The sequence below is a fragment of the Halichoeres trimaculatus genome, unplaced genomic scaffold (assembly GCF_033239565.1).
Source record: "Halichoeres trimaculatus isolate MK-OKI-2021-1 unplaced genomic scaffold, fHalTri1.1 fHalTri1_scaffold_10, whole genome shotgun sequence".
Lineage (NCBI taxonomy): Eukaryota > Metazoa > Chordata > Actinopteri > Labriformes > Labridae > Halichoeres > Halichoeres trimaculatus.
The window spans coordinates 21367391-21393449 of NW_027437187.1; the positions used below are offsets into that span (position 1 = coordinate 21367391).

A 26059-nucleotide genomic window follows, 5' to 3' on the forward strand; every position below is an offset into this window, starting at 1 on the left:
GTTATTTGGTTATATCTAGGAGGGATGTCGTCCATGTGTGCAGTGGAATTGAACAGATACGCAAGTGTCTCTGTTTGCCTTTAAGGTGTGTGAACGTTCAGGTTTTATCAGACACTCCCTGTGTTCCCCTTTGCTGAGTGAGTCTCTTCCCACCCTTTAAGATGGAATAGAAAAAAGTAGCCCATAAAACCTTAAAATATCCTCACTTCAGTCAAATTTTTTATCATTCACTTAAAGGCAAGTCATGGTTTCAATACAAAAAAAAACAGTCATTCAAATAGAAAATTATCCATTCAATTTTTATTTGAAAAATTAAAATAAAGTGCTTTTTATATACAGTACAAAAAAGAAGAAAACAGTAGTGATGTATGATACAAAAAAATACAATTCACATTTTTTTTTTTTTTACATTGGCAGCTGAATTTACAAAACAATTTTACATAAAAACTCTTTTACTTACAATACATGTTGATAAGAGTCTGAGCAATTTGAAGTTTCACAAATAGAGGGCCAGACTACTGTGGTTTATTAAGAGAGAGCGGACAACAATACTTTCACTGTGGCGTAATAATTTTAGGCTTGTATTTAAACAAAAGCAGTACCTGCACATATTTTACTTAAATTCAATGCCACTAAATATTTGTTCTGCGTGTGAATTGAATATTGTGGGGATGAGAGCCACTTCACAAAAGCTGCCATTTGTTTGTTTTTAATAACAGTCAGAGCATGAGTCTGTCATGATGTGGGTTTGTAATTGATGACCGGTTTTTCAAATTAATACAGTCACTTCTGCAGCGCCACTGAAATAAATGTAACATAATACTTATCTTTAATTTTGTATTTAAGAAAAATAAACCAGTGATTACTCATGTGCTACACTTTCAGAAAGAAATCTTGTCCCTGACAGATGTTGAAGCCACCATAACATGAAATCAAACGAAACACCTCATATAAGCACATACTTCCCCATGTTCACAGTATTCCATTACATGTATCCGACTGAGCATGAGCAGTCCTGTCACACCTGAAGTGTAGTGTTTGACTCAGCAGCACTACTACCTGGTTGGTTTGTTTTTACCCCAGAGGCACATCACTTGATTATTAGTTCAGAAGGCAGAATTCATTCACCTCAAGGCAGATTTGTTATCAAATCCAGGACCTGCTTTATACTAAGGCTTCTCAGCATCGTGTGCAAATCCAGTGCATTCTGAGTCACACAGTATGCCTCCACGCATTTTTGTAAATTTTAAATTTTGCAGATTGCATTATAACACCGGAGTCAAACTCAAATAAGACATGATAATATTTAATGTTATGAAAAATGTTTTCAAGTTACTCATGAATTTATGCTTCATCATCAGTGATTTCTGAATAATGAAATGACTAATAGAGGAAATGTTTTATTACTGGTTGAGAATGATCATTATTGCCTTATGGTTTCCTTTAAACTATTTAAGCTTTTACTTCCATCCATCAATTATCATTATAGTTGAGGCTAAATGGGTCTTCTTTTTGAACATTTCAAATAACGATGCATAATGAAATATTTATATCTTCCCTTTGAAAACAGTGATGCACATATGAAACATTAAAGAATGACATGAGGATGAGAAAATGTCCCTCTGTGAAAGACACATCTGGCCAATCTTCTCTCCATAAACTCCCCCGAATGGCTAATATCTCTTGCATACTTGGAGTTAGTGTTGTGAGTGTGTAGGTGTGCCGCTGATTCTAAGGTAACACCTTTGAGCTCTCTCAGTCTCGAGTTGAGGCTGTCGTGGTGTTTACCCTCACTTCACATTGTTTGCTTTGCATAGACTGCCTGTCTCATGAAGAGCATGATAATACCTGGAATGAGATTTTTTTCCCTTTAGTAAGTTCTGTGACAGAGGAATATTTGTTCTAGCTGATAATATCAACACTTGAAAAAAACGGTTTTCATTAGTAACTGCATAATGTTTTTTTTTTGGTGTGTAGTGATTGTAGTGGTCAGAGTTCTTTAACATTTCCACTGAGATTACGACTTGGTGTCCAATGAAGTCTTTCTCTGTTGCTGTGTCATATTCAAGCTTGAACAATGAGTATATATCTGTGAATGCAAGCTGGCTATCTAAGAATCCCAAGACAGGACATTTTTTTTCTGTCTTACCTGCCACTGGATTGAATTGTATATTCTGGTGTGAGTGTTTACTTTGTTACAGAACAGTACATAGTGCATAGCCTCAGCAAAGGGCTCTAACCATATGACAGAAGGGAAATAACACAGCAAACACTGCGTCAGCTGTAAGTAGAAACAAGTCTGGTTATTATTCTGCCTTTCAAAGCACTGCCAGGAGATTTTTTTTTTTTTTTGGACGGACTGATTGGCAATGCTGTGAAATTCAATCACTGAATCATGGTCGGGGCACCTACGCCTTACGCTTGATACATTCCTGTGAGCCGTGCGTGAAAAAAGTTTGAAGGCAAACTGGAGCTGCTTCAGTGTGCCTCAAATGCACTTGAATAAGTGGGAGTGAAAGGAAGATAAAAAGAAATGCACATGGACCACAGAAACAGAACAAAAAAGTGCAAAATCTGTGTAATGAAATATATCTCTGTAAAGAGTCCGATGTTTCTCAGTTTCCCCTCTTTTAGGCTTCTCCCAGCAAGTGCACTCCTTCCTCTCGGATTAAAACGAGTCACTCCACACAACATGAAGCCGGTCTCACACGATAGAGTCTTTAATCTCAGAGCCCAGTCTGACTCGAGGCCGTGGGCATGTAGGAGAGATCTCTACGTGGCTCTCTCTTAAGTTCAGAGGCCTCTTCTCCGACTCAGAGAAGCTCTTGCTGTTGTCAGGCGACGAGCACTCGTGCGGCGGAGTGCTGCAGATGTAGTTGTCGTTAAGGGTCTGGTAGCCCTTGTGGTCTGATACTGACGCTGTGACTGCATTGCCATTAAGTGGTAAGTTCTCAGCTGGTTTTCCACCCACTAGTCTTGGCTTCTTTTGCTGCATGTTGGGACATTCTCCCTCCTTGAGTATGGACTTCATGTGGTCTCGGTGCCTGTAGACCACAAACAGGGAGAAGACAAGCAAAGAAAATGCCAAGAGGGCACAAACCACTATCAGCTCGTTCCAGTAGGTCTTGGTGTTAATCTGTGGTGAGCGGGCTTCTCCTGGCAGGATGATGAACTCCTCCTGGGAGATCTGCGGCGTATGCGACCGTCCTGTCAGAGTAGTGCTCTCCTGCCTGGCCTCGCCCCTCACGCAGTAGTTTGCCAGCAGCTGTTTGAAGCCCTCCTCCACTGACCAGCACTCATAGGTCTCTTGCCTGTCAGCCTGAGCTACCACAACCAGCCCTCCCTCTGGGCTGGGGTAATGGAAGTGACCTGCACTCTCACTGAACTCCCACCTCCTCTCAGCCAAATTAGAGCGCAGCTTGCACGGCAGTACTCTGAACGTGTTTGCTGGGATAATGATCGCCTGGCATGCAGACACTCCTGTGAGAAGGTAAAGCACACACAAGGTACAGTCATATATTGTCAGAAACAAGCTGAACCACATTTTCTGGTGTAGGATTTGGAATAATGGTTTGATACAATGAACATAATGCGATTAAATCATGTGGCATGTAAAAAAACACAAAATGCTGCAAATCTCTAGCTATGACTGTCAACAGAAGACGAGGTCACTTACGTGTAGGTGGAGGTTTAGCAAGCCGTGGGCTTGGCACTGTTTTGTTGCAAATAGCTGATGTGTCTGCCTCATCTACATCCTGCTGCCAGGAACTGGAACACACATTTTTAATGATAAATGTTCAAATGCAGACTCTTTCAATCAAATTTTTACATATTATGTGACTACTTTTCCAAAGCTTGAGCTGAAAAACTGTCATAGTTGGATGTGAAGAGGAATACATACTTGCTTAAAGGAGCCAGTCTGACATCCACACACTGCTTTCCGTTCCAAGCACAGTAAGGATCCCTCGAGAGGATGCACTCCCCGCAGCTCTGATAGTTTGTGCAGTTAGCTACTGGGACCTCCACCACTTCAGAGAAAGAGGAAACATAAAGCATACCCTGTAGGGGAGAGATGAAGGAGAAGGGGACATGAATAAAGTGCCTCAATTAGAGTTCACTAAGTAATGAATTCCATATATGTGAACAAAGCGACCTTTGTTTTTCTAATAAAAAAAAAAAAAACACTGAACAGTATTTTTTGGCCTTCAACAATAAATTAATTCAGAGAAAAGAAGTAGCAATACGACTGAAGGAAGTGTCACAATTCCAGCTGCCAGCTGTTTGCAGACCCCCTGAGAGTTTCATGTAATTATCTCATTGAACACAAGCTCTGCTTTAGGCTCTGATACTTCATGGCTCATGAAATCTCCAAACTGCCGATAAATGAGTTTACTCAACTTGTTTTCTTTCCCTCTCCGCTCAAATTTACCTTTTCAGTGTCCAGCTCGATGTGTTGCACTGGTTGGGAATTGCGGAAGAGCACCATCTCCTCAATTATGTGCATCTTGCGCTTGACGTTAATCGCTTTATGGAGCCTCCCGTCATCTAACAGACAGCATAAATTAGAGTGAGTACCAATCAGTGCCAGAAAAGAGTTGGCTTGTGTGTATGTGTCAATTACCTGTACCAATGAAGAGCACATGGTATGCTTTTTTTGCAGTCTTGACTCGATGGACAGCTATCTGTGTGTAGCGAATGTTTCGTTTCAGAAGGAGAGGAGGACTGCGGATGACACTGTCCATCAGGAAGTGGTCTTTGACAAAGTTTAGCACCTTGTCTGGCATGTGCAGCGAGGATGAGATGCCCTGTTCCCGGAGAGCGTTTGTGATACACTGTGGAGGCAATGTGGACACATTTGAGACACTCACATATCTTTCATTTGGATTTTTTTTTATCTTGGATAAGATGTCAAGGGAATTCAGTAACATTCATGATTTGTTGCTCAGTGCTGACTTCTCCAGCAGAGGGCGGCAAACGAGAACTCACCACTCCAGGTCGAGGCTCTGGCACAGGGTGGTTGTAAGTGTACCACTGCTGAGTCTCTCTGTTGACCTCACGGTATCGCCCACTGAATGCCTTTTCAACTTGGTCCATGGTAAAAGAACACACTGCAGAGCTCCCTGAGGCACCTTTATACCTGAAAAGACACAAACAACACAAAATGTATCACTTATGCTTTCTAATGTTTAACTCAGGGAGAGGTGAGCACATATCACTTTCATAGTCAAAATGTTAAGATAAGCAATGCAAACAACACTTAGCTCATACTAAATTGCCCAGTGGACGCTTATCTTGTGCAAAAACCCTCAACAGTCTCAGCAGAGACTCCAATAATAATATAATAAAATTTGATTATGTGGGCTTGAGATGTCATATTCTAAATTCGGTTATGGAAGTCATCACTGGCACTGCTAAATATTGTGTAAGGTACCTGTAGAAGCCTCGGTGGCTCTTTGATTTAAGTCAAAATATTTGAAAACAATACCTCAAGAGACAAAATACTGTCTCATCTCTACAGGTCTCACTATGCTTGATTTGTTGTTGCTGAGAAACTCTCTCCTCACCACTGAGATGTAAAGACTCCATAAAACACGGCGTCCTCCCACTCCTCAGGGCTGGGTGTCAGCACAAACATGTCTTGGATGATGTTGAAGGGGAAGCCATCATCCGGCAGAGAGCACAGGAGTTGAGCCTTTAGGAAGGTTGTAAATTTCTTCTGCAGAACCCTCTCACCTCCTACATCCCCCTGTGACACAATTATCAGATTTGGAGCAGGTTAATAAGCGACCAGTAGAGGGAGCAAGAGTATAAGACTGACACCTGTGTGAGGAGATGATGCTTCCAAGGGGTAAAAAATGATATGATGGGATGTGACAGGCTTGTAAAAAGCATGAAATAATAATGTGCTCAATGCAGTGGTACAGGTTACATACCATAACATCAAGAATACACCATAGTTTCTATTGTTCCCTGGAAAATCTCTTACGTTTTATCATATTCAGAAAAGAAACTAAAAGATAGTGCTGTGTTATCCAAGCTGTATATTTTGACATTCACTTATTAAGAACCCTTATAAAGTACAGCCACAGACAGCAAATTTGACTGTATTAACCCTGAATAAGCTAACTTTAAGTTGATAAAATAAAATAAACAGATTTGATGTATAACTATATGAGGGATCACAGGGGGATTGGGACAGTGACAACAGATGTTTTGTCTGAACAAACCAAGAAAAATCTGGTTTAAAGGTTGGGTTTTCATCACCAACCACAGTGTGTTGAATTTCAGTTAAATGCAACAGTATTTGCATTTTCCTACAGGCGCAGATGGAACAAGATGAAAGTTGCCTTCTGAAGGAGTAGTTAAAATGAGAAAAGCACAGAGCCGAGGACCAAAGAGAAATACTAAATGATCTAAACCGCATGAAGACCTCAAACCATCAAACTTCAAATGCATTCACTTATGCATTACATTAATCAAAGGAAATGGCAGCCCTTGGTGCGTAGGGAAATGACACATGCCAAACACTGATGTGAATACTTACTGTAGGAAACCAGGCAGATAATGAGCAGCACGCAGTATATTTTCCAGTCTTCCTGGCTGAAACTACTTTTATAATTTAATGCCACTCTGTGCTTAAACTGCCTTCTGAATAATTGAAGCAAATGCATCCTGTTCATTAATCTTTTGTAAAAGCTTCCCCTCAAAAAAGGCTACTCAAAAAGCCATGAACAAGGTGGCTTCTTTCAGAGGAACTGAACCATTCTGTTAACGAGAGCATGCTTTTGTTTGTTTCATGCAAATGTTGTTTATCATTCTGTAGTTGGCCTTGTGTACTAAACACCTGAATAAACAAGAAAGAGCGGGACTGCAGCCAAGTTTACAAGTCAAACAAGGTACAAGAGAGGGGGAGAATTCAAAGTAAGGAGTGGGATCTCTATACTGTCATTGAAACAGCATACACCATAAATAATCAGAGCTTTTACATAATTTTAAATCTTTATCATTTTTACATGTTGCATATGTGATGCTCTCTCCCATACAATGACACATTACCGCTCACTTATTTGATTCATCATATAGTTTAACCATACACTGTATAATACACGAACATAGAATCTGTGACGTCACACATCTGTTTCTGATACAGAGTTTTGAACCGATCCCATTTGTGCCTTGTTGGGAATGTTGTACTCAACCTAGCCTCTGTCAAGGTAGTGTGAGGTAAAGAGGCTTACTAACAGCTAAAGGCCGCTGTTAGCTGAACCTTTGATTGGGAAAACTCAATAATCACCTCTAAACCACAAAGTTTTTTTTCTGAGCGTATTTTGAGTTTGTCACTTTTTATGGCTCATTTGTTGGCAGTTGACACCAAACTGGTTGCTATTACAGAGGTGTTTTTAGTTTTTGTGTGTCTGGAGATCCTATGTGTAGCCATGGTTGCATTGTTTACACACAAGATTTCCGCTGTTAGCAGCCTGTAGCATGTCGGCGCTAATTTGAGATGGATACCTTTCACATTTGAACCGATGCTCGGTACCTGGCGATTGGTTTAGGTACTCAGCAGTACCAATTTTTGGTATTTTTGTGTGTTTATGTGGTAATTAATATTACTTTATTTATTAAATAATAAAATCTTAAAGTTTTTCAATTTAACATATTTATTTCTCAATATAAACTTGTAATGCTGTGTTCAGGTCGAGCATGGAAAATCGCTTACTCTTCCACTCCTTCACAGTCATAAGGATGCGTTTAGGTACCGATAAAAGTACCTAATTTGGTACCCATCCCTAGTGCTAACCGGTGCTAGGTCCAATGATCCCTTTGAGCTGAGGAGAAGGAGGTGAAAGATAAGATGAATGTGCTAGCAGTGCTAACCTTACACCAGAGGGAACTTCCTGATACTTCCAGAGCCGGCCTCAAGTGAACACTTGGCCCTTGAACACTTCCACATTGGTGTTAGGTTTTGAGGCAGGAGGCTGCCACTTAATTTTAACTCTGTGACAAAACTTCAGAGTCAAATGATTCAGTTCTGTCATAATCTAGTTGGCTGGTCTTACATTCATCAGGGGGATCTTTGGAAAAAACTGAGTGGATCATTCTATGATGAAGAAATTATGATCCTGTGAGCAGTGTCTGGCTTCATAAACCTGTGACTCACAGCTGGAGCCTTTTATGGTACAACTCAGGGGTTTATATTTGATGCACATGGCGTAGGTGGAGTCCTATCTTTGTGTGACAGCAGCATGAGTTTCAAACAAACACCTCAAGAAGGAAACAAAGAGCAGACTGGCTCTCCTTTAAAAGTTGTGTTCAAAGATGATGAAAAAAAAATGGCTAGAAGAAGTCTCGAACAGTGGCACTCAACATTTTTCTCTTACTGGACTGTTAATCTGTCAGTTAGCATCTAGTACATTCTCTTATGACGCTTGTGGACAGGATTTTTGTTGTAAAGACAAGCAGCTGTCTCAATCTGGTGCAAAGACATTTTAAGCATCAATAAGACCCTAAATCATTACAAATGCTGTGTGAGGTCCGGGTATTAATCTTAGAGGTTAGAAGACATTCTTAACTATTTCAAGTTGGCTACTCTGAAGACAAATATTTGGTGAAACACGATAAAAGCTGAGGGAGGAGAGGATCGGGAGAAAAAGAATCAAACAGAGGGAAACATGAAGGAGGAATGTTTTTCTGTAACAAGAGAATCTGCGTCACTGCCGAGAAACTGTGATCTCCACTTATCATATTAAAGCTATAAGGAGTTAGGGCCTGAGTGTTCAGGATGTCAGTGTACGACAACATATTGAACACGGGTACACAAACATGTACATGTAGCTGTCATGATGGATTTCTAAGGTGATGGGAGGGGGTGTCAGGGATGGTTGTTGAAGGGAAAAAAAGTCCTTTTCAGACCTGCCTTCAAGCATCACTCACCTTACACACGCGAGCAATGCGTGACACAATGGTGTTGTCAAAGAAATCAAACTCCTTTCCTGCTTCACTGAAGAAGAAGTAAATCTTATCGTCATCGCCCACTGGGTTGCCCTTGGGCAGGCTCTCCTGTATGTAGGCAGAGCCAACAAAGGCCGGGTCTGAGAGAAAAATAACGTGAACAAAATGGTGAGCATGTAGGTTTTGAGACACCCAGGGAATAGTTATCCCTCATCAGTCTGCTATAGAAAACTCTGCAACAAAAACTCTGACAGACCGTGAGTTAACAGTTCTCATCTACGTTGTATCTGATGATGTCAAACTCTTCAAACTTTTCATCATACACAGAGATATGGTGAAATTCAGAGTACCCCACCTTGGAGCCAGTTGAGTGAGTTTTCTGTTTTGAGGGCAGTTCCTTGGCTGAGACTCTTGTAAATAATGGGTTCATTTCCTTGGAAATTACTGACGGTACCAGCATAAAGCTCTCCATCTGCAATGCCAGGAAGAAGAACAGCTTAATCAGAGCATTAACCACCAGGAAACAAGCACCTTGTGTGTCATACAGTGATGAAATCTAGAGGTTAAGTCCCAAGTTTGTGTCAATGTCAATCTATTGTATATTTACTAGTGTTCAGGGCAGGCAGTTATCAAAGAATCTTTATTTATAAAATGCCAATTCAAATCAAATGTTAACTCTGGATACAAAAAGCAGGTCTACATCATACTCTGTTATTCTATTAACAAGACGGGATAAGATCCAGCCCCATATTACAAGCAAGACTTAGTCTTATCTTATAATCCACCATAAGCAGAGCACTTTAGTATTTAATAGGCTACAGTGATAAGGAAAAACTTCCTCTTATTATCAGGCAGAAACCTCTAGCAGAACCAGAGAGCTTTACTTTATCTGAAACCTACCAGCCATGATGGCAGTGGACTTGTATTCAGGGTTAAACGGGCAGCGGCTTCGTCCGTCTTCCGTTACGATCTCACCGGATTCACCCCTGACGAGGGAGAAGTCTGTAGTGTTCTGGGGACAGCACACATACATCACATGTCACTTTTAAGATGTGGAGCTGCTGTGACAGTGGCCGCTGCCTGTGTGTCCCTCAGTGAGAAGGTGGGCAGTCAGTCTCAGGGTAGAGTTGAAGCATGGGTCATCTCTGTATGTGTTTTATGGATCATTCTTAAAGACTTCAGAAGATCCATGGAAAGGATAGAAAACTGGGCTGATTCTTATATAATCTAACGACATGCATTAAATATTTTGATCCGTTTCCCTACGGCATAGGAGGTAATAAAATAATGTGCACACAGTATATTGTATCTTGCATGACTTGGGCCTCAGCCAGACTGCTAAGTGAACTGAGAGGCAGGAAGCAGCAGCAGATTTTAGATGCTCTTCCTCTCAATCTAATAAAGAAATATCAAATCTGAGCTTCTGCAAAGCAATAAATGAATCAATGAGTGACACAGATTTTTACATCCTCAAAATAAGACATTTAGTTTCGTAACAGAAGGGACTGTTTTATGTAAACACTCACTATGTAAGCACAGGTGGGGCTGAAGGCGTATGTTCCACATACATACAGATGAGTGCTGTTCAGCCTTAGTAAGATCTTGATGTAATTGAAGCAATCCGTCTGTGAGAGAAATAAAAAAATGAACACTTTTAACAGTAGACATAGTTTCTGTACTTTAAAAGTCAAAGAGATGTTTCTGTGTGGATGTTTGCTTTGCAAATCCAAAGTCAATTTTCCAGATTAATCATTTCTGAAAGTCTTTTTAATTTTCAAAACAAACAAATCCTGTTGTTCATGTGCTGACTCATAACTATAACCGTAAACTAAAGCTGTTGTGAATTTCAGTTTACAGTTAAAAGTGAAAGAGCTGAGAAATGAAAGTGTGTCATTAATTATGTTTGATAGGAATGGAAAAACCCAACAGGAAGTTTACAGGATTCTGCTTTTGCAGTGTTGTGCAACAGAGTAACTAAAGAGGCAAGTCATGTAAAAACAGTTTTAGCCTGAGTTTAGCTGTCTGAACTTTTCACTTGCCTGCAGGTCTTTGCCTTTGAAACTGCACTCATCTCTTTTATTTAGTGTCGTTTTCCACGTGAGCTGTAGAAGAGAAACACAGTCAGACTGATACTGGAGGAAAAAACACAGTGAGGTGAGTTATATCAGACTTCAGGGACTGTATCACATTCACAAAAACATTCCTGCTGTACCTCTGGGATGCTGTTGTAACTTCATTCATACTGATACAGTACACTGCTAATGAAAGTGCAGTTTACAGACACTTGGCTCTTACATTTCTTTGTAGCCTGACTGCGCTGATATCAGAGAGGTTGAGAGCAAAGAGGGTCTCCCGAGCGCCGATGTAAAGCATGTTGTCTTCTTTACTGAGGAGAAGGGACGTGTAGTTCAAGACCCCACTGACGGAGAAACTTTTGGTCGTCCTCTCCTTTGCATCTGCACAGAAATTGATAGAGAAGGAAAGATTATTCATAAATTCATCTGTACGAAAGGGTATGATATGGATCTTGCTGTCATTTTACAAAAAAAAAAGTTGGGTGTTTTGTTAAGTAGTGCGGTGGCAGACGGGATCATTAGGGATCCGTATCTATGGCCAAAATGTATCGTACAGTACATTAAGACTTGCTGAAAGCCCAGGCACTTAAATATGCAAATGAAAGCATTGGGAAGAGGTTTTAGCTTGTGGTAATGAAACCTGATGCACACCACAGATATACTCTGGATTTTTCATCTTAATTAAACATATTAGCATAATGTGTCACTCCTGACAAGCCTCAGAGAGCGGGCTTGTTTCTCATGACAAATGCACAGCCTACACACGCTGTTCACTTTAAATGTTGATGGAAATTAGAGTCCAAAAAATATGACACACACACACACAAATACACACATGGTTTCACAAATTATTTGCTGCAGGAACAGTGCAACGTCTGGGAGAGTGAAGTGGATGACATGCAACAGAAGTCACTGCCAGACTCCAATTTGGGATGTCGTAACTACATTTTCGCACAGGACCTCCAGGCCAGAGGATGCTTGAGTAGCATAATATTTGATGGACTAAAAACAAAGTTATTTCAATTTATCTGGATATAAACACAAATCTTGGCTTCAACTTTGAAGGGTAGCATAACAACTGCAAGAGCGCTACATCAAAACCAAGGATCTTGGTCTTATGGAGGTTTTGATTCACCTGGAAACTTAATGAAATAAGACAACCTGTCTGCTCAGTACTATGTCTGCTCTAACCATATTAACACCTCCTGACGGAAGCCAAGGGTTAAGTATTCAGCTCCCCTAATCACTGTTTTAAAGGCCTGTGTGTGTGTATCTCAGACTCACAGCAGCCTCAAGTCTTTCACCGCTCGCCCCGGTTTGAACAGCTTTCCTTAATTGCATGCCAGCAAAAACAGAAGCAGGGAGCTGATGGAAACCTGACGTGACTGAAGCTCTAAAACAGGACCTTTGCCCCCGTAATGTGATGAATGAGGATAAAATAACAGACTGAAAGAAGCCCACTCATTTTATCAAGGGAGGTCCTCTAATACTGTTTTCCTTGATAATAAGATTTCATTTCTGGGCAGAAATATTGGTTATTCATTTATTTCTACAAAAGAGGCCGTACGAAAACGGCTGAATATCATGTTTTACTTTTAGCAAACTTCAAGGCCCTGACTTAAAGCTAAAGTTTTCTTTGGATCCTCCTCATAAATAAACATCCATTCTCCTACACATGAAATAATTTTCCAGTGGTGAACTGGTTTGAACATTTAATTGAATTCTGCATTTTGCATAAACACTAATCAAACCAGCTCAATTAGAGCTAGGGCTGCTACAAACAATTCTTTTGATTCCCGGTGAATAACATATAATGAAAGTATCCTTAAAATTACAGGAAGGTGTAAAAAAAAAGTGTTTAGTGTCATCATCAAAGATGATGTCCTGAAAATTATTGCCTTTTTCTCCGCTCAAAAGTATTTGTTAGACTTCCACAGATAAGATAAAGATAAAAAAGTTTGAGGTGGTAAAATCAGCAAATTTGGAAATAAAAAAACAAACTCTAAATCAGTAGCAGAGCATTACGGTTAAGATTTGCTATCACTGAACTAAAAAGGGGAAAAAGAAAGACTCAATTTTAACTATGAGCTTCCCACACAACACACACAGAACTTGACTGACCTTGTTCTGAAGGTGGAAATGACTGTTGTTTGAGATAATCTTAAATCACTTAAATCCACAAAGGAAAAATAAATAAATCTAGGGTGGGAGAGTGAAGAAAAATGTTCTCCCTGACTGTGCCAGAAAAAAAATCCCAACACACTTTTTCCAGTTCCATTTTTCCTAAATAATGTGTGAAGGTTGCATACAGGATCAGTTGCTGTGGTAATAATGACAATTGTGGCGCATCCTTCCATAAAACATGTTATTAAGTCATACCAAACGTAATAAGCACATGTATCCTGTAGTGCGTGTGACCTGGCATAACCTCACCTTGGTGGGAAGGTGCAGGCGGGAGAGACACTTCCTCTCCCTTGGGAAAACAACATGTTAATAGCAGCCCATCACTGCAGCAACAGAAAGCCATGTATGTCTGTAAAACCACAAGAGGCTCCGCTCTGCGTACTGTACTGGCACCCAAAGGGACGCGCTCTCTCCTTTTCATTCTGGTTACAAATAGTGGTTTCACCCCTCTGTTTTTCCCCCTGCAGAGCCTCGGGCAAGTTTGACTGATTTAAAGAGAGTAAAGACAAGCTGGAATCAAAGCTATGAAGAGCTGTAAGGGATTGACTCAGAGTAGAATATCTGCTAAATTATTCCCTGGAGTCAGATCAGCACTGTCATACTCTGCGACCACAGCTGACAAAGAAAAATAACAGTGCCCCAAATTGAGGATCCTGAAAGAGATCCAGGAGGGTTTGTGGTCGCACAAAGCTTTCCATTCACAAATTCAGGAAAACATTCATCAGCTTTACAGAGTGCCTGCTGGTTAACTTACAATATTTCACATTGTCCTGTATTTTTTTTCCATTTTTTTTTAAAGATTTATTTATTTTTTTATTCAAAGCTGTAAAATAAACAGACTAGTCACAAAAACAAGTTCAAATTGCTTTAAGAAATTTTACTGCCCTTGTAGTTGCTAGGTATACAATTCCCGGCCTATTCTAATACACTGCTTTAATTTCATACAACAAAATTTGACCTTTTAAAGCTCCAGAACAACATTTTTCACAATGCTAACTTTAGTTTGTTTTTTAGTAGAAATGAATGGTTGTAAAAGACATTAGCTCACAACCCTCGGATTCTACACATGAGTAAGACACAAAATAACTACCATGCAGTTTTTCTGAGAGATGCTCACCCTTGACCTTTAGAGTTACAACTTTTCTTGTTTTGACAAATCAAACCACATATTCTTTGAACCGAAGAAAACATTTGTACCAAAATCAAGGTAGGCGTTGTGAAGATAAGCAACACATTTATCCTCAGACCACAAAACCCCAGCGGAATAACTGCTGAAGGTTAAACAACGTGCATCAGTGTTAAAACAGCATCTCAAGCTAGCACAGCTAAATGGGTGTACCTTAAGTGAACTTTATGGACACCACAGTCTCTTAAAAATCCCCTCGATTGTTGTCTGTCTGTCTGAGGTTGACTCCTGCAGGGCCTCTTCATGACGATGCAGCCCCAGAAATGTTGTGGTGCACATCAGGAAGAGGGATTCAGTCAGGAGGACAGTTCAAAGAGGCAGCACTTAAAAGTGAAAGAGCTTGGATCTTTTCCAGCCACTGACAGAAGGTGTTTAGAAGAGCAACAAAGTTACCATTAAGCTAGAAAGGTCATCTTTCTTTGTCTCTTGAGTGGAAACCTTTGAGAAGTTTTTCTTAATAGAACAGATGATCAGTGTACCAGTTGTGCCGTGTGACTTAACAACAAACTAAGTTCTGTGTGTCACAAGACAGTTACCTATGAACTTTGTCTCTTATGATCTTTATTTTCAAATCAGTCATCCTTTGAGTGAAAAGTAAAGCCAAAACCAACAAAGCTGCCAAAGAAAATAAGACCAGGGCACATAGTGAAAGGGAAGCCTGGATAAATAAAGAAAGTGATATGACCACTTACATTGTGTCAGCTCATTCGGAAATGCTTTGTCCTTAGTGATGTACAAATAAAGTTACAATCCAAGCCAGGTTGAATCAGGTGGGAATATTGAAAGACTGTTTGGCTCCTTACTCAACCATCCATCAACACCTGAGTTGTCACAGAAGCTGGACCACAGGATCACTGGAGTCACGATACCTAAGTTTTCTTGCCCTTCCTGCTGCAATGACAAACTTCTCTTCATTTATTGTTGTCTTCATAAGTCTCTGAAAACCTATGATCTGTTGACTCTATCTCTCTGACTTCCTGTGATGCTTGATCTGCTCTGTGCAAGTTCATGCATCATGCTTCAGCATCCAGCAAAAACAGAGGCGAAGGAGATCTGGAAGGCAGATCTGAATCACAGCCAAGACAGAATCTAAAGACCCAGTTCTTTATAAAGTTTAAGGTCAAGCATGTGTATGATCAGTGGTCTGACTACTGAACACTACACCAAGGGGGAGCCAGCAGACTGAGCAGGATTACTCCACATCTCTCTGTGTAACCACAACTTGACCTCTGATCCAGAGAGAGCTGCCTTGTTGGGTTCACAGCTCTTCCATGACCCTCTTGGAAGTGCACAAATAGCACACAGACGTTCAAACTCTGGCAGCTGTGAGCAATACACGAGATCATTGCTATTATTATGTAATTAAAAGTAATTTCTGCAAGTGACACTGCTAAATGGATTGAAATACCAACCCAGACTGGCTGGCTAATCTATTTAGAAATTAATTACATCGGGCTTAAAGGAATCCTACATTTCTGCAGCTGATTTTCCGATGGTGTAAAAACTAGAGGGATAATTAAAAGCTTGGAATTCTCCCTCAAGAGAGGAACTGTAGAGTGATTTGTCTTTTGGTGACGGAGATCTAAGTGCCTTCCTTTGTGGAGCAACTATAACAGACTGATTCAATCAGTGCCCTCCCTTATAAGGGTGCTGCCTTTATCGGCTCTTACAGCTGTTTTTTCAGGAGATCACAGGATTGCATACCTCACTTGAAGCACTCGTTCTTGTTCCCTGCTAAAGAACTACAAGAAAAACAGTGATTTAAAGAAGTAAGTCCTATATCAGTGGCTAATTACAGTGAAACAAAGTCTCTGTATAACTTGAGCAGAGTCTGTTAATATGTTAACTTCTCCCTGCAAGCAAAATGAGAAATAAACAGTTTCTGACCTGGGAAACAAGATCTTAGTTTCACACTTGTTAATACAATCACTTTTATACAGTAATTAGGAGCCTCTGCCTACAGAAAGCCAGGTTGCCGTTGAGAATCCTTCTGGATCAATGCCAGAGAAACATTGTGCAGTGACATCGTGACAGAAAACAGGCCACAGTGGAGGACTAACTAAATTGTCCTGAGTCATTTTAAACCACTTATTAAGAACTGCTGCTGAATGGGTAATTGTTTGGGAGAGCAGATCTGGAAAGTTGAAGGACAGAGACTGAAGCATCTGGACCACATTAAGACAACAGGAGAACAGGGTTAATTCACCGGGACATTCATTAGGCAAGCTGTGAACCTGCTGTTTGCTTCGGTGATGTGTGGGGTTGCATCTTGTTAGCAGGATATTGTCTCTCCAGCACATCATGCTGATGCTGAGATCGGTGGTAATTCTGAACAGTTTCAGGAAGCAGCGACTGGAAAGTCATTTTAATGCCTCAAATACTCTCAAAACTGGGGAGTGTAGAAGTAAAGTATGTGCATTTCGTATTTCTCACAGCAGGCATGAGCTGTAAAAGGCATTGGAGAGCCATTTATTGAAAGACAGGAGCTAATGCATCTGTTAACATTCAAATAAAACACCCTATCTGAAATCTATTAAACCTTTGTAAACGAGCTGGTGCCACAGCTCTGAAGAATTCTTTTCCCATGAAAAAAAAAGGTTGACAAGGCAATATGTTGGTCAGGGAGTATCAAAAGCTGACCCCAGATTAGCCACAATAATGCAAACCAGCTGCTGGTTCACCAGTAACTCACCATGACCTCTTCCTCCAAACTGTGCTGGAGCATCAAGAACAAAGAGGGAACATGAGGTCGTGACAAGTGTGTAGCAGCTATGGCTAACCTGGCATGCCGTGCATTTACAGTCAAAGCAGAATCAAGAAAGATGTTATTAAAACTCTAAAAGTTAGCATGTGGAGATGATTTTAAAAATGCACTATGTTCCTCTTCCAAGAGGATCAAGTGGGTGCAAAGCTGTTGTAGTAAACAAAAAGTAACAAAAAATAAAAATAAAAAATAAGTGGTGAAAAACATTTTCATTGGCTGAAATAAAAATAAAAAATGTGGCTCTACAAAAAACGATAACTAATGAAAACTGTAATGTGAGTTTACAAAACTAACTGAAATAAACAAACTATAAAAAAATGTCTTTAGTGTTTGCCTTTGTCACTGTGTCTCATACCTAAGCTCACTGGTTTTGGGTGAATATCCCAGTGTCCCATTTTGGATTCCTTTGAATATGACTCTCTGATGAGCAGATGCCTTGCAGTGAAAGGCGATAAAACATTCAGAACATTTCTCAAGGGGAGAGATCCCACTCATCTCAAAGTCCATTTGGAAGGCTAAGACAGGGAGGCTATCCTAGCTTACCTTGTCAAGGTAAGGGGGAGCACCAGGCCCCCCTGAACCAGAAGCTAATCTCCAGCCATGCAGCGTAATGGAGCATGACACAACTGTAGGGCAGACAAAGCTTTCTTGTTGTATGAGGATGGTTGTTTATCTGTCCTCAGTGATATTTTTTGAAAATGGTATGATGTTTCGAGTTTTATTACATATAGCTTTTCCAAACATTTTTTAAGTTTGCTGCTGACAACTATCCCATATAACACCAAAAATTTAAACTAATACTGAAACTAATAAAAAAAAGGTAAAACTAAGTATCTAAAAAAAAATTAAACTAAAATAGACACCCTGCTTTAAAAAACGAATTTAACCAATCCAAAGTTGTAAAAAAGTGAAAAGAAATAAAAATGAATGCTAGAGAAAAATGCAAAATGATAACAACCTTGGGTAAGTGTTATATTAAAACATTCCAAAACAAGGATGTCATTTGCATAGAGAGAGATCATTTACTGAGTACATACAATCATATCAACATTGTGACATAAGATTGCAACCATGGAATGAAATTAAATGGTCTGTCTACAGAAAATGCGCATTAAAGGTCCCATATTATTAAGTCTTGTAGTGAAATTTGTGGGTCCTAGGCCAAAGTTGAAGAGCCATCACTGCTCTATTTTTGGCTGTATACAGCCACACAGTTCCATGCACAAGCTTCCCATCTCGGAAGAGGACAAGACTAAGTGGCTAGAGTTCATTTATCAAGGAAATGTGCCAGCTACACTCAGTAAAACTGTGCATGTGTGTGCTGTCATTTCACGGCCGACTGCTTTTCCAACTTTGGGCAGTACAACAGAGGGCTAGCGAATAGACTGGTCCTGAATCCAGGCGCATTACCAACCATCCGCCAACAAACCTCAGACCCTGGAAATGTGAGTATTTCAAATGCTGTGTGCTGTGGAGCAGATGTAAGAGCTTTTCCTCAGTGTCCCTCTGTCTCTGTGTTAGCTTCAGGATGCTAACTGTAGCTGCGGTTAGCCTGTTGTTTTAGCCTGTAATGTTACGGTTAACGAGCTTGGCTGTTTTCTAAACATTGTGCACTCGGAGCTCATGGCACCGCTCTCAGTGACGTGGAAGAGCGGGACAGTATCAGCTGTGGCTCATTTACATATGAAGGTCACGCCCACTAAATCAGAGCATTCTGAACAGAGGGGCTATGAGAGCCTGGAAACAATACTGCTGTGCTTGATTTATTGGCTTTTTGGACCAAAATATGTTACAACCATTTCATGAAGACATCAATGAACCATAATAAACTTCAGAAAAGGAGCATAATATGGGCCCTCTAAGAATGTAAATGACACTTTATGTTGCCAGTACAGCTGTTTTAACCATTATATTTACCAAGATATAAAAGAGGACTTTTTGGCATTCATGGTTGGAGTAAGGACTCCACCAAATAATGAAGAATCACAATCACTCCAATAAGTGAACATAGTGCGGTTTTCAATATTGATTTGTCTGGTTGAGTCCTGGTCATTTTTTTAAACGTATAGTTACTTTGCCTTTCAACATTGCTACTATATCAAAGATGTAAACAAGTGGTCTGTGCAGTGTCAGCATTCATGCCATCATTAACCACTGTTAAGTGACATAGCACCAGCCCTATTCAAAAGCTCTTATCTCACCTGACAGCGCTGTCATTTTGAATCACCCCAGAGTGGTTGATCCGTCAGTTTAGACATCACAGCTTATAAATAATTAAGAATTCTTTGTTCCCAGTGTGACATGGCCCCTACATACAAACTAAAGCATGACTATCCACACATGTGATTTCAAACACAGAGCTGAGTGGATCAGGCACCATAAACAGCTTAAAGGTGTCTTTAAATAGTGTTCCAGCACACTAAGCCATTCAACATGGTCTGCGTTAAAGCCGGGAACAAAAGCAGAGAGAAAAGCAGATGCAGGCTCGACTCCCTGAACCCATGATCCGTCCTGATAGGCGCATAATGAGAACCAGAGGAGTGTTCACACCATAACACATACAAATCCCCATTCATTATTCATGGCAGATTAGCCTCTTCATTAAGACAGAGGCGGGGACCAGGGGGCACAGAGGGCATGAGAGAAAAGGAGGGAGAGTTGGTCTACGTGTATGTAGCTCTCTGACCCGCCTACATCCCTGAAGTCAAGGCATGCAAACTGTCAAGCTAACAAGCAACCAGTAAGGACAGAGAGGACCAAAAAGCATGACCAGACCATGCAGATAATGCTGTATAAAGTTCAGGCCCCTGAGGCCTTCAGCTCTGCTTTGATACTGTAAACACAATGTGACAAAGCCTCCCTGCACAAGGCTGGAGTATGTCAGTGTAGCAAAACCGACAACACCGCACCAAGACAAACTCCATCATCAAGCCCTGTTAGCCCTTATCAGCCAGATTAACCCTATTTTTTGCCTTATATTTAAAACTAAACACAAATAAGTGGTCCTTTAAACCCCAGCACTGTGCTAAGTGTGTCAGAGAGTTCACAGTGACCCAATACATGAGCCAGTTTGTAGATTTTAAAGTCAAGATGAGTCTTAAAATGTGTCAAGGTGGATGAAATGACTCTGTTGACTTTCATGGCAGATTGTAATTATCTCTGCTGTGAAGGCTGTTATTTCTTGCATGACTTAGTAAAGAAAGGTCAGAGCTTATCAGTGAAGTTCAAGTGTTGTGCAATAATATGAATGTTTCAGCAACAGTAAACTGATAAATAAATGATTAATAAAAAGATAATAAATAAGAAACAAGATGCCTTGCCTTTGGGATACTGAGAACATACAGTATCACGTATGTAAAGCCTGATCATAATTTTTGTCTTTTATGGTGCTGTCCAACTTTGGCTGCACGCCCTGAAAGCAAATCTCTCCATCCAAACGAGGGAAGTGTGAACGTGAGGTGTCTTTTCAGTGAGTGATTGATGATGTGGGCTGTTGTGAAACGCTCCATCAGGGCCAAGCTGCGGGCTTTGTTGATGCTGACAGGTGAGAGAGATTACCTGTTGATATAGAGGTCCCACATGAGGAAAGGTACACGCTCAGACAGGCTTTAGATGGCTGACCTATTTGAAAACTTGATGGCGTAAAATTAGCCACAAACTGGAAGTTGTATCCTTAAGATTACGAACAGAAATGTGTCAACTCAATCCTCCCTGATATTAAGGCGCTAATGATGCCTGAACATGAATCACTAACCCCGGTTTAATCATTGAAAGCCTGCATTGATCTCATAATTTATCTTTCTGTTAATTTAACATTTAGATACTTAGGCAAAGTACATGTTTAAATCCAGCTTGTCATCTCAAGTGCAATCAAGCGTCCTTTAAAAATTACATTTGATAAAATCTCAGCTCTGGACTAATGATGATGGCACAGACACGAAAAGGAAGCAAAGTAAATCATGATGCACAGACATCCTGAGCCAAAGGTGAACTGGTGATCCCAAACTTATTTTCAGGATGAAATATGACAAGTGGATTTGTTGTGTTTCTCTGGGTTGAATGATATGTTGCTGTTAAAGCTAAAAGAAAAAAACCCCACAGCATTATATAACAGCAATAACTGTCAGTGCTTTGAGACTGTGTAAGACACAACACAATAGGCTCGTTCAGTTTGTAATTATGTCTGACCTGTAGGTACTTGACAGAGCCAGCCTGGTGGAGCTGCCATTCACTGCGTGGATTTACATGGATTTTAAATCATTATGCTGTAGACAAACTCCATTTCGCCCATCTAAATCCTTTTAGCTCTTATAAAAGGACACATACGGTACATGAGGTGCACTGATTTGTTTTCAATGTGCAGATTTAATGAACAGGGGACAACAAGGCTCGACAGAACCAGTCTGTCAAGCAAGGTGAGGAGGGAATGTACAGCAATATCTGTTTACCCTGTTATAGACAAGACATTGTAGATAGCTCACTTAAAAACAGCTCCTGTTCATGTTTGTGGTCATAAACATGTTTCTAGATTATGCAGTTGCACTAAAGACAGCTGTGTTCTTGTAGCAGCTGTACAAGAGAAAGCAACAGCTCAGCTCTTCCATTTTATAAAACTACAGGTTAATTTCACACACCTCCACTGATGGCAGGCAACAATAGACTGTAGAAAACATGGACATAGTCTCGCCCACGTCACCTGTCTGTTTCTGTAACGGAAAATGAAGCACATCGGCTATAGCGGCCATATTGGTGGTGGCAAGGGCTTAGCCTACAGCCATAGGGCTCCTGTCGGTCACGTGACCCTCAGCTGTGCCTCGCGATCTTAATATCCTCTGAACGGCCGAGTTGGAAAAAAAATTCACCCCCCGTACAGTGGGTGCAGGTAGTAAAGTTAGCAACTCAGACAGGAGACGCTTTTTGAACCAGGCTGTTAACAGGTTAATTTCTGCTTTGAAAATGGCGTTATTTGGATTGGTGTGTATGTGACTTCTGCTACTTCCGGAGCCAGCCTCAACCGAACACTCAAGAAACCGCAGATTTTAGCACTTCCGCATTGTCTCATATTCTTAGACTGGAGGTTGCCGCTTGCAGGCAACACGTCATAAAACCTCACACATCAGCACAGTACAAATATGTTACCCATGGTAAACATCAGGTCAAAGGTGTTGAACAATCACACTATGATTAGATTTATACTCCTTGAACATGGTTTTGCACAAAAGGCAGTTGTTTGGCTCAAGAAAAGTATGCTGTTTAAGTTAATTGGACTGTGATAATGGAAATGTCATTTAATGATAAGCAGCCAAATCTGAAATCTAAGCAAATGTTTTTGTCTTGTATGTAGAAACCAATGTCTTACTAGACTTGATATGAGCCATATTTACCTGACAAGTCCAGAAAAATAAATTATTTTAAGATAATAAAATACGAAAATGACACCTGATTTTTTTTTTTACCATGTTGTCTGTTTTTTATGTGTATTTATCTCTTTGCCTTCAACAAGCAATTCAGGTATCATTTTTTGTCTTTTGATGTCTAAAAAAAGGCTTTTTTGAGACTTGTCAGGTGAATGTGGCTCATAATAAGTCCAATAAAACATTTTTCACTCAAAATAAGACTATCATTTGCTTGGTTTTTAGGTTTTTGCAGTTTGTATGTAAGTGCTACAAAGTACTAACTTAAAGAAAGTAAAAGCTGACATGTGGTCACACAGTATTCCAATCAGGAACTTGACAGTGCAATAACAGGTTTTTTGCTGGTTCATACTTCACCTGGCTTCTTACTTTCTTACAGTCAAAATAGCAGCCACAATGTGAGATCAGTTATTTGACAGTAACCTACAAGGTCATGTTTTCAGTGAGGACAGTGCCAATTGTTGCTGCACATGTCCCAAATTTACACCATCTTTTCAACCCGAGAAAAGCCCAATGATTTTAACCCCTTGCACCAAAGCAAATGGATGTTGTGACACAAGCTCTATTTCAGGAAACAAAGCATACATTTGGTGAGAAAACTTACTGTAGGAGAAGGAGAGACGAGGAGTGACATCGTTTTCTGTGACTGCTGTTTGAAGGCAACAAACAAGGAGGACGGAAAAGGCCGGGAGACATAGCCAAGCCATACTCAGTGTCCTCATGCCTCCTCCCCTCAGGACCGCCAGCCAACTTGCAGTATTTGCCTTTCAGGTTTTCATGAATTCATGAAGAGTGTCTTTTAAAAAGGCGTGTTTATTTCACTTCTCTTCCTGCAGTTTGGGGCTTCTTGAATGGCTGGTCTCTGCACTCCTTCTGGCCAGCAGAGGATGACGCTGGCTTGAAGTGATGGCTTGTGACCTCAGAATAAGACAGAAAACCTCCACCAGTCAGTGTCCATGCACGAACAATGCCACAGGGCTGCAGTTGGAATCTGCAAAGTTGGAGAAACAACATTTAAATTACAGACTTGATGTAATATAGTAATTTTCATTATAATACTGCTCAGTTGTTCAATCATTATGTCACCTGTAATGTTTCATTTTAAAAACATAAACCTAACAACATAATGCCAGCTTATGAGTTTACAAAACTGACATGACTAAAGTCTACATCCTCCATTTGAGGAGTTACGGTTGACCTTTTCTCTTCTCGTTACACAACAGTAGTTGTACAGTCATTTTTTATTGCTTTGATACATGTGCAGAACTTTTAGTATTGTCATATATAAGTGGAGATCATTAACAGAACAATACATAGATGACCGTCGCGCACCATGCTCAGGTCAGGTTAATATAGTAGTATCAGATACCAAAAAACAACGGTGAGCTTCAAAAGCCTTTACCTCTGGATCTGAGCTGTTCGTGTCAGCTCTTTTGTGCTCTGCACAGCCGAGAAATGAAAGCAGAGATTTCCTAGAAATCTTGTTAAAACTATAAGACAATGAAAATGGGTGACACCCAGTTAACTGCTCATATTACTGGAATTACAGGACTTTCTGCTGCACTGTGCCCCTGGTTGAACCCTGGTTTAATTACCAAGTGTTGAGAAATGGTGTTTATACATTGTAACCACTGATACAGCAATATGTTTTCATTCCCACAGGTCAAAGGAGGGTTCTGGTCTTGCCTGCTCCAAGTTTTAAAGAGGAATTCATTCAGATAAAAAGTGCACAACACTGTGAACATCTGCTGTTTCACTTCTCTGATCAAAGCAGATCACTTCTTAAACTTTTCTTTTTGACTCTCAGAAGTTGACACTAGCCAACTGTTTTATCCGCAATGCCTCAGCAATCCTTTTAAAACATCTTAATGAAGCTGAAGTACAAATATTATTCCAACAAAAAAAAAAAGGAGAACAATTCAGTTACACATGCACGATAATTCACCCGGACACCAGTCTGCTTCATTATGGTGTACATCAGGACCCCTCATTGAATGTAACCAATGAGAGACTCTGTTTTATGCACAGTAGGGAAATCAATTGCTAAAAGGAGCAAGTGAAGCTATCCCTGTTCTCTATCAAGGGGCTCCTGACTCTGAGTCAATAAGCAGTCTGACACTCGCAGCAAACACAGACATCTCTGAATCTGAGCTGGAGACATGACATTCAGAGGAGCGGGGGAGGCTGTGATGAAGGCCAGGGAAGAAGACAGAAGGAGTGATATTTCTACTGCAGGAGACAGTCGTACAAGACTTGAATATTAAAAATGACTTATGACCTATTGTGTCTAGTCAGTTTAGTGTCCAGAAGGCCAAACAACACAGAAAGTTTTGTCTTCTGGGTTAAGATCCCTAAAATCTAAAATGACCTGAGTTAGATTTTCAGAACTAAAGAAGTCAAAAGAAGAGAGAGTAAATCCAAATCTTACCCTCCACGGATACTGTGGCATTAAAGAATTCAACCTACAGCAGCTGCTCTGTGAATTCTAATGATCATGATGACAAAAGCAGACAAGATTTGGCAAACTCCTGCTTTAAAAACCTGCAGGGCTGGGTCACTGAATGACATTTTTAGGATGATGCCCCCCCACAGCATCCTCTCTGACGCCAGTGGACTGTAAGATGTTACAGACATCATTAGTGTCCTTTGTGTGAAACAATTCAAAGTGAGACACCACTTGAAGCACACATTAATTCTGGCTTTGTGTGGCAGTCAGAAAGAGAAGCCTGCATGCATCCAGCTGAATCTGACTGAGGTACGTGTAGAGAGATCGACTCAGCATGAGCGAGGAAACAAGGGCCCCTCTGACAGCACAGAAATCTATATGCAACCCTGCACTTCACAGCTCTCGCCTGCATGATGCATAAACTGAATCATCCCTTTCACTCCCTACACAGACGTGACAGTGTGCTCTGGCTATGGCTGATACTCTCATCTCTCTGTCTATGATTTCCTCTTAAATCTTCCTGGAGTTTCACTATGCATCCCCTATAGCATCATATGCATTCGCAAAACCATTGCACACGTCAAACCCCAACAATTATCAAACAAATAGTTTGATCCAACAAAACAAATAGTACGAAATTTGACAAAATAGAGGATTTAATAAATAAGGATGAGTTGTGATTCTGAAATATTCAAATCATTTTTGATAACAAAAAAAGAATAGTTCATGTGACTATTATCTCATCTTAAAAATGAATTACTTCAACTGTTTTTTTTTATCATAGACTGTATAAAGAGTGGACAGTGTGGCCCCGCCTTTGACCTTGTATGGTTTTAAAGCCAAAATACCTCTGTCGGAGGCACCACCATTGTGCAGTCAAAGTCTGTGCAGTAGAGGCTATGAGGTACTCAGAGAGTCTGGGTGGAGCTGGGTGACACAAATAATTTTTTATTCCAGGAGTCAAATCTCTCCTTGCCTCCCTCCCGGCATATTTTACAATCTATGAGAAAAATACACGAGAATGGCAGCTGTCAATTA

The 26059-nt window shown here is 40.4% G+C and overlaps 1 protein-coding gene across 4 annotated transcripts in view; it reads right to left on the reverse strand.

Moving 5' to 3' along the window:
* Positions 1-305: 305 nt before the first annotated feature.
* The window catches only part of sema4ba (sema domain, immunoglobulin domain (Ig), transmembrane domain (TM) and short cytoplasmic domain, (semaphorin) 4Ba), a 77376-nt gene continuing 51622 nt past the window's right edge, over positions 306-26059 (reverse strand). For all 4 annotated transcript variants that reach the window (XM_074677727.1, XM_074677726.1, XM_074677725.1 and 1 more), the window contains 14 exons: positions 23180-23566; positions 11248-11408; positions 10992-11054; positions 10479-10577; positions 9853-9964; positions 9308-9424; positions 8935-9092; positions 5565-5746; positions 4987-5137; positions 4622-4832; positions 4430-4545; positions 3902-4059; positions 3677-3768; positions 306-3480 (listed from right to left, as the gene is read on the reverse strand). In XM_074677727.1, coding sequence (XP_074533828.1) covers positions 2705-3480; positions 3677-3768; positions 3902-4059; positions 4430-4545; positions 4622-4832; positions 4987-5137; positions 5565-5746; positions 8935-9092; positions 9308-9424; positions 9853-9964; positions 10479-10577; positions 10992-11054; positions 11248-11408; positions 23180-23297 — 2514 coding nt within the window. In that variant the 5' untranslated portion in view covers positions 23298-23566 and the 3' untranslated portion in view covers positions 306-2704. The remainder of the gene's footprint in view (positions 3481-3676; positions 3769-3901; positions 4060-4429; positions 4546-4621; positions 4833-4986; positions 5138-5564; positions 5747-8934; positions 9093-9307; positions 9425-9852; positions 9965-10478; positions 10578-10991; positions 11055-11247; positions 11409-23179; positions 23567-26059) is intronic.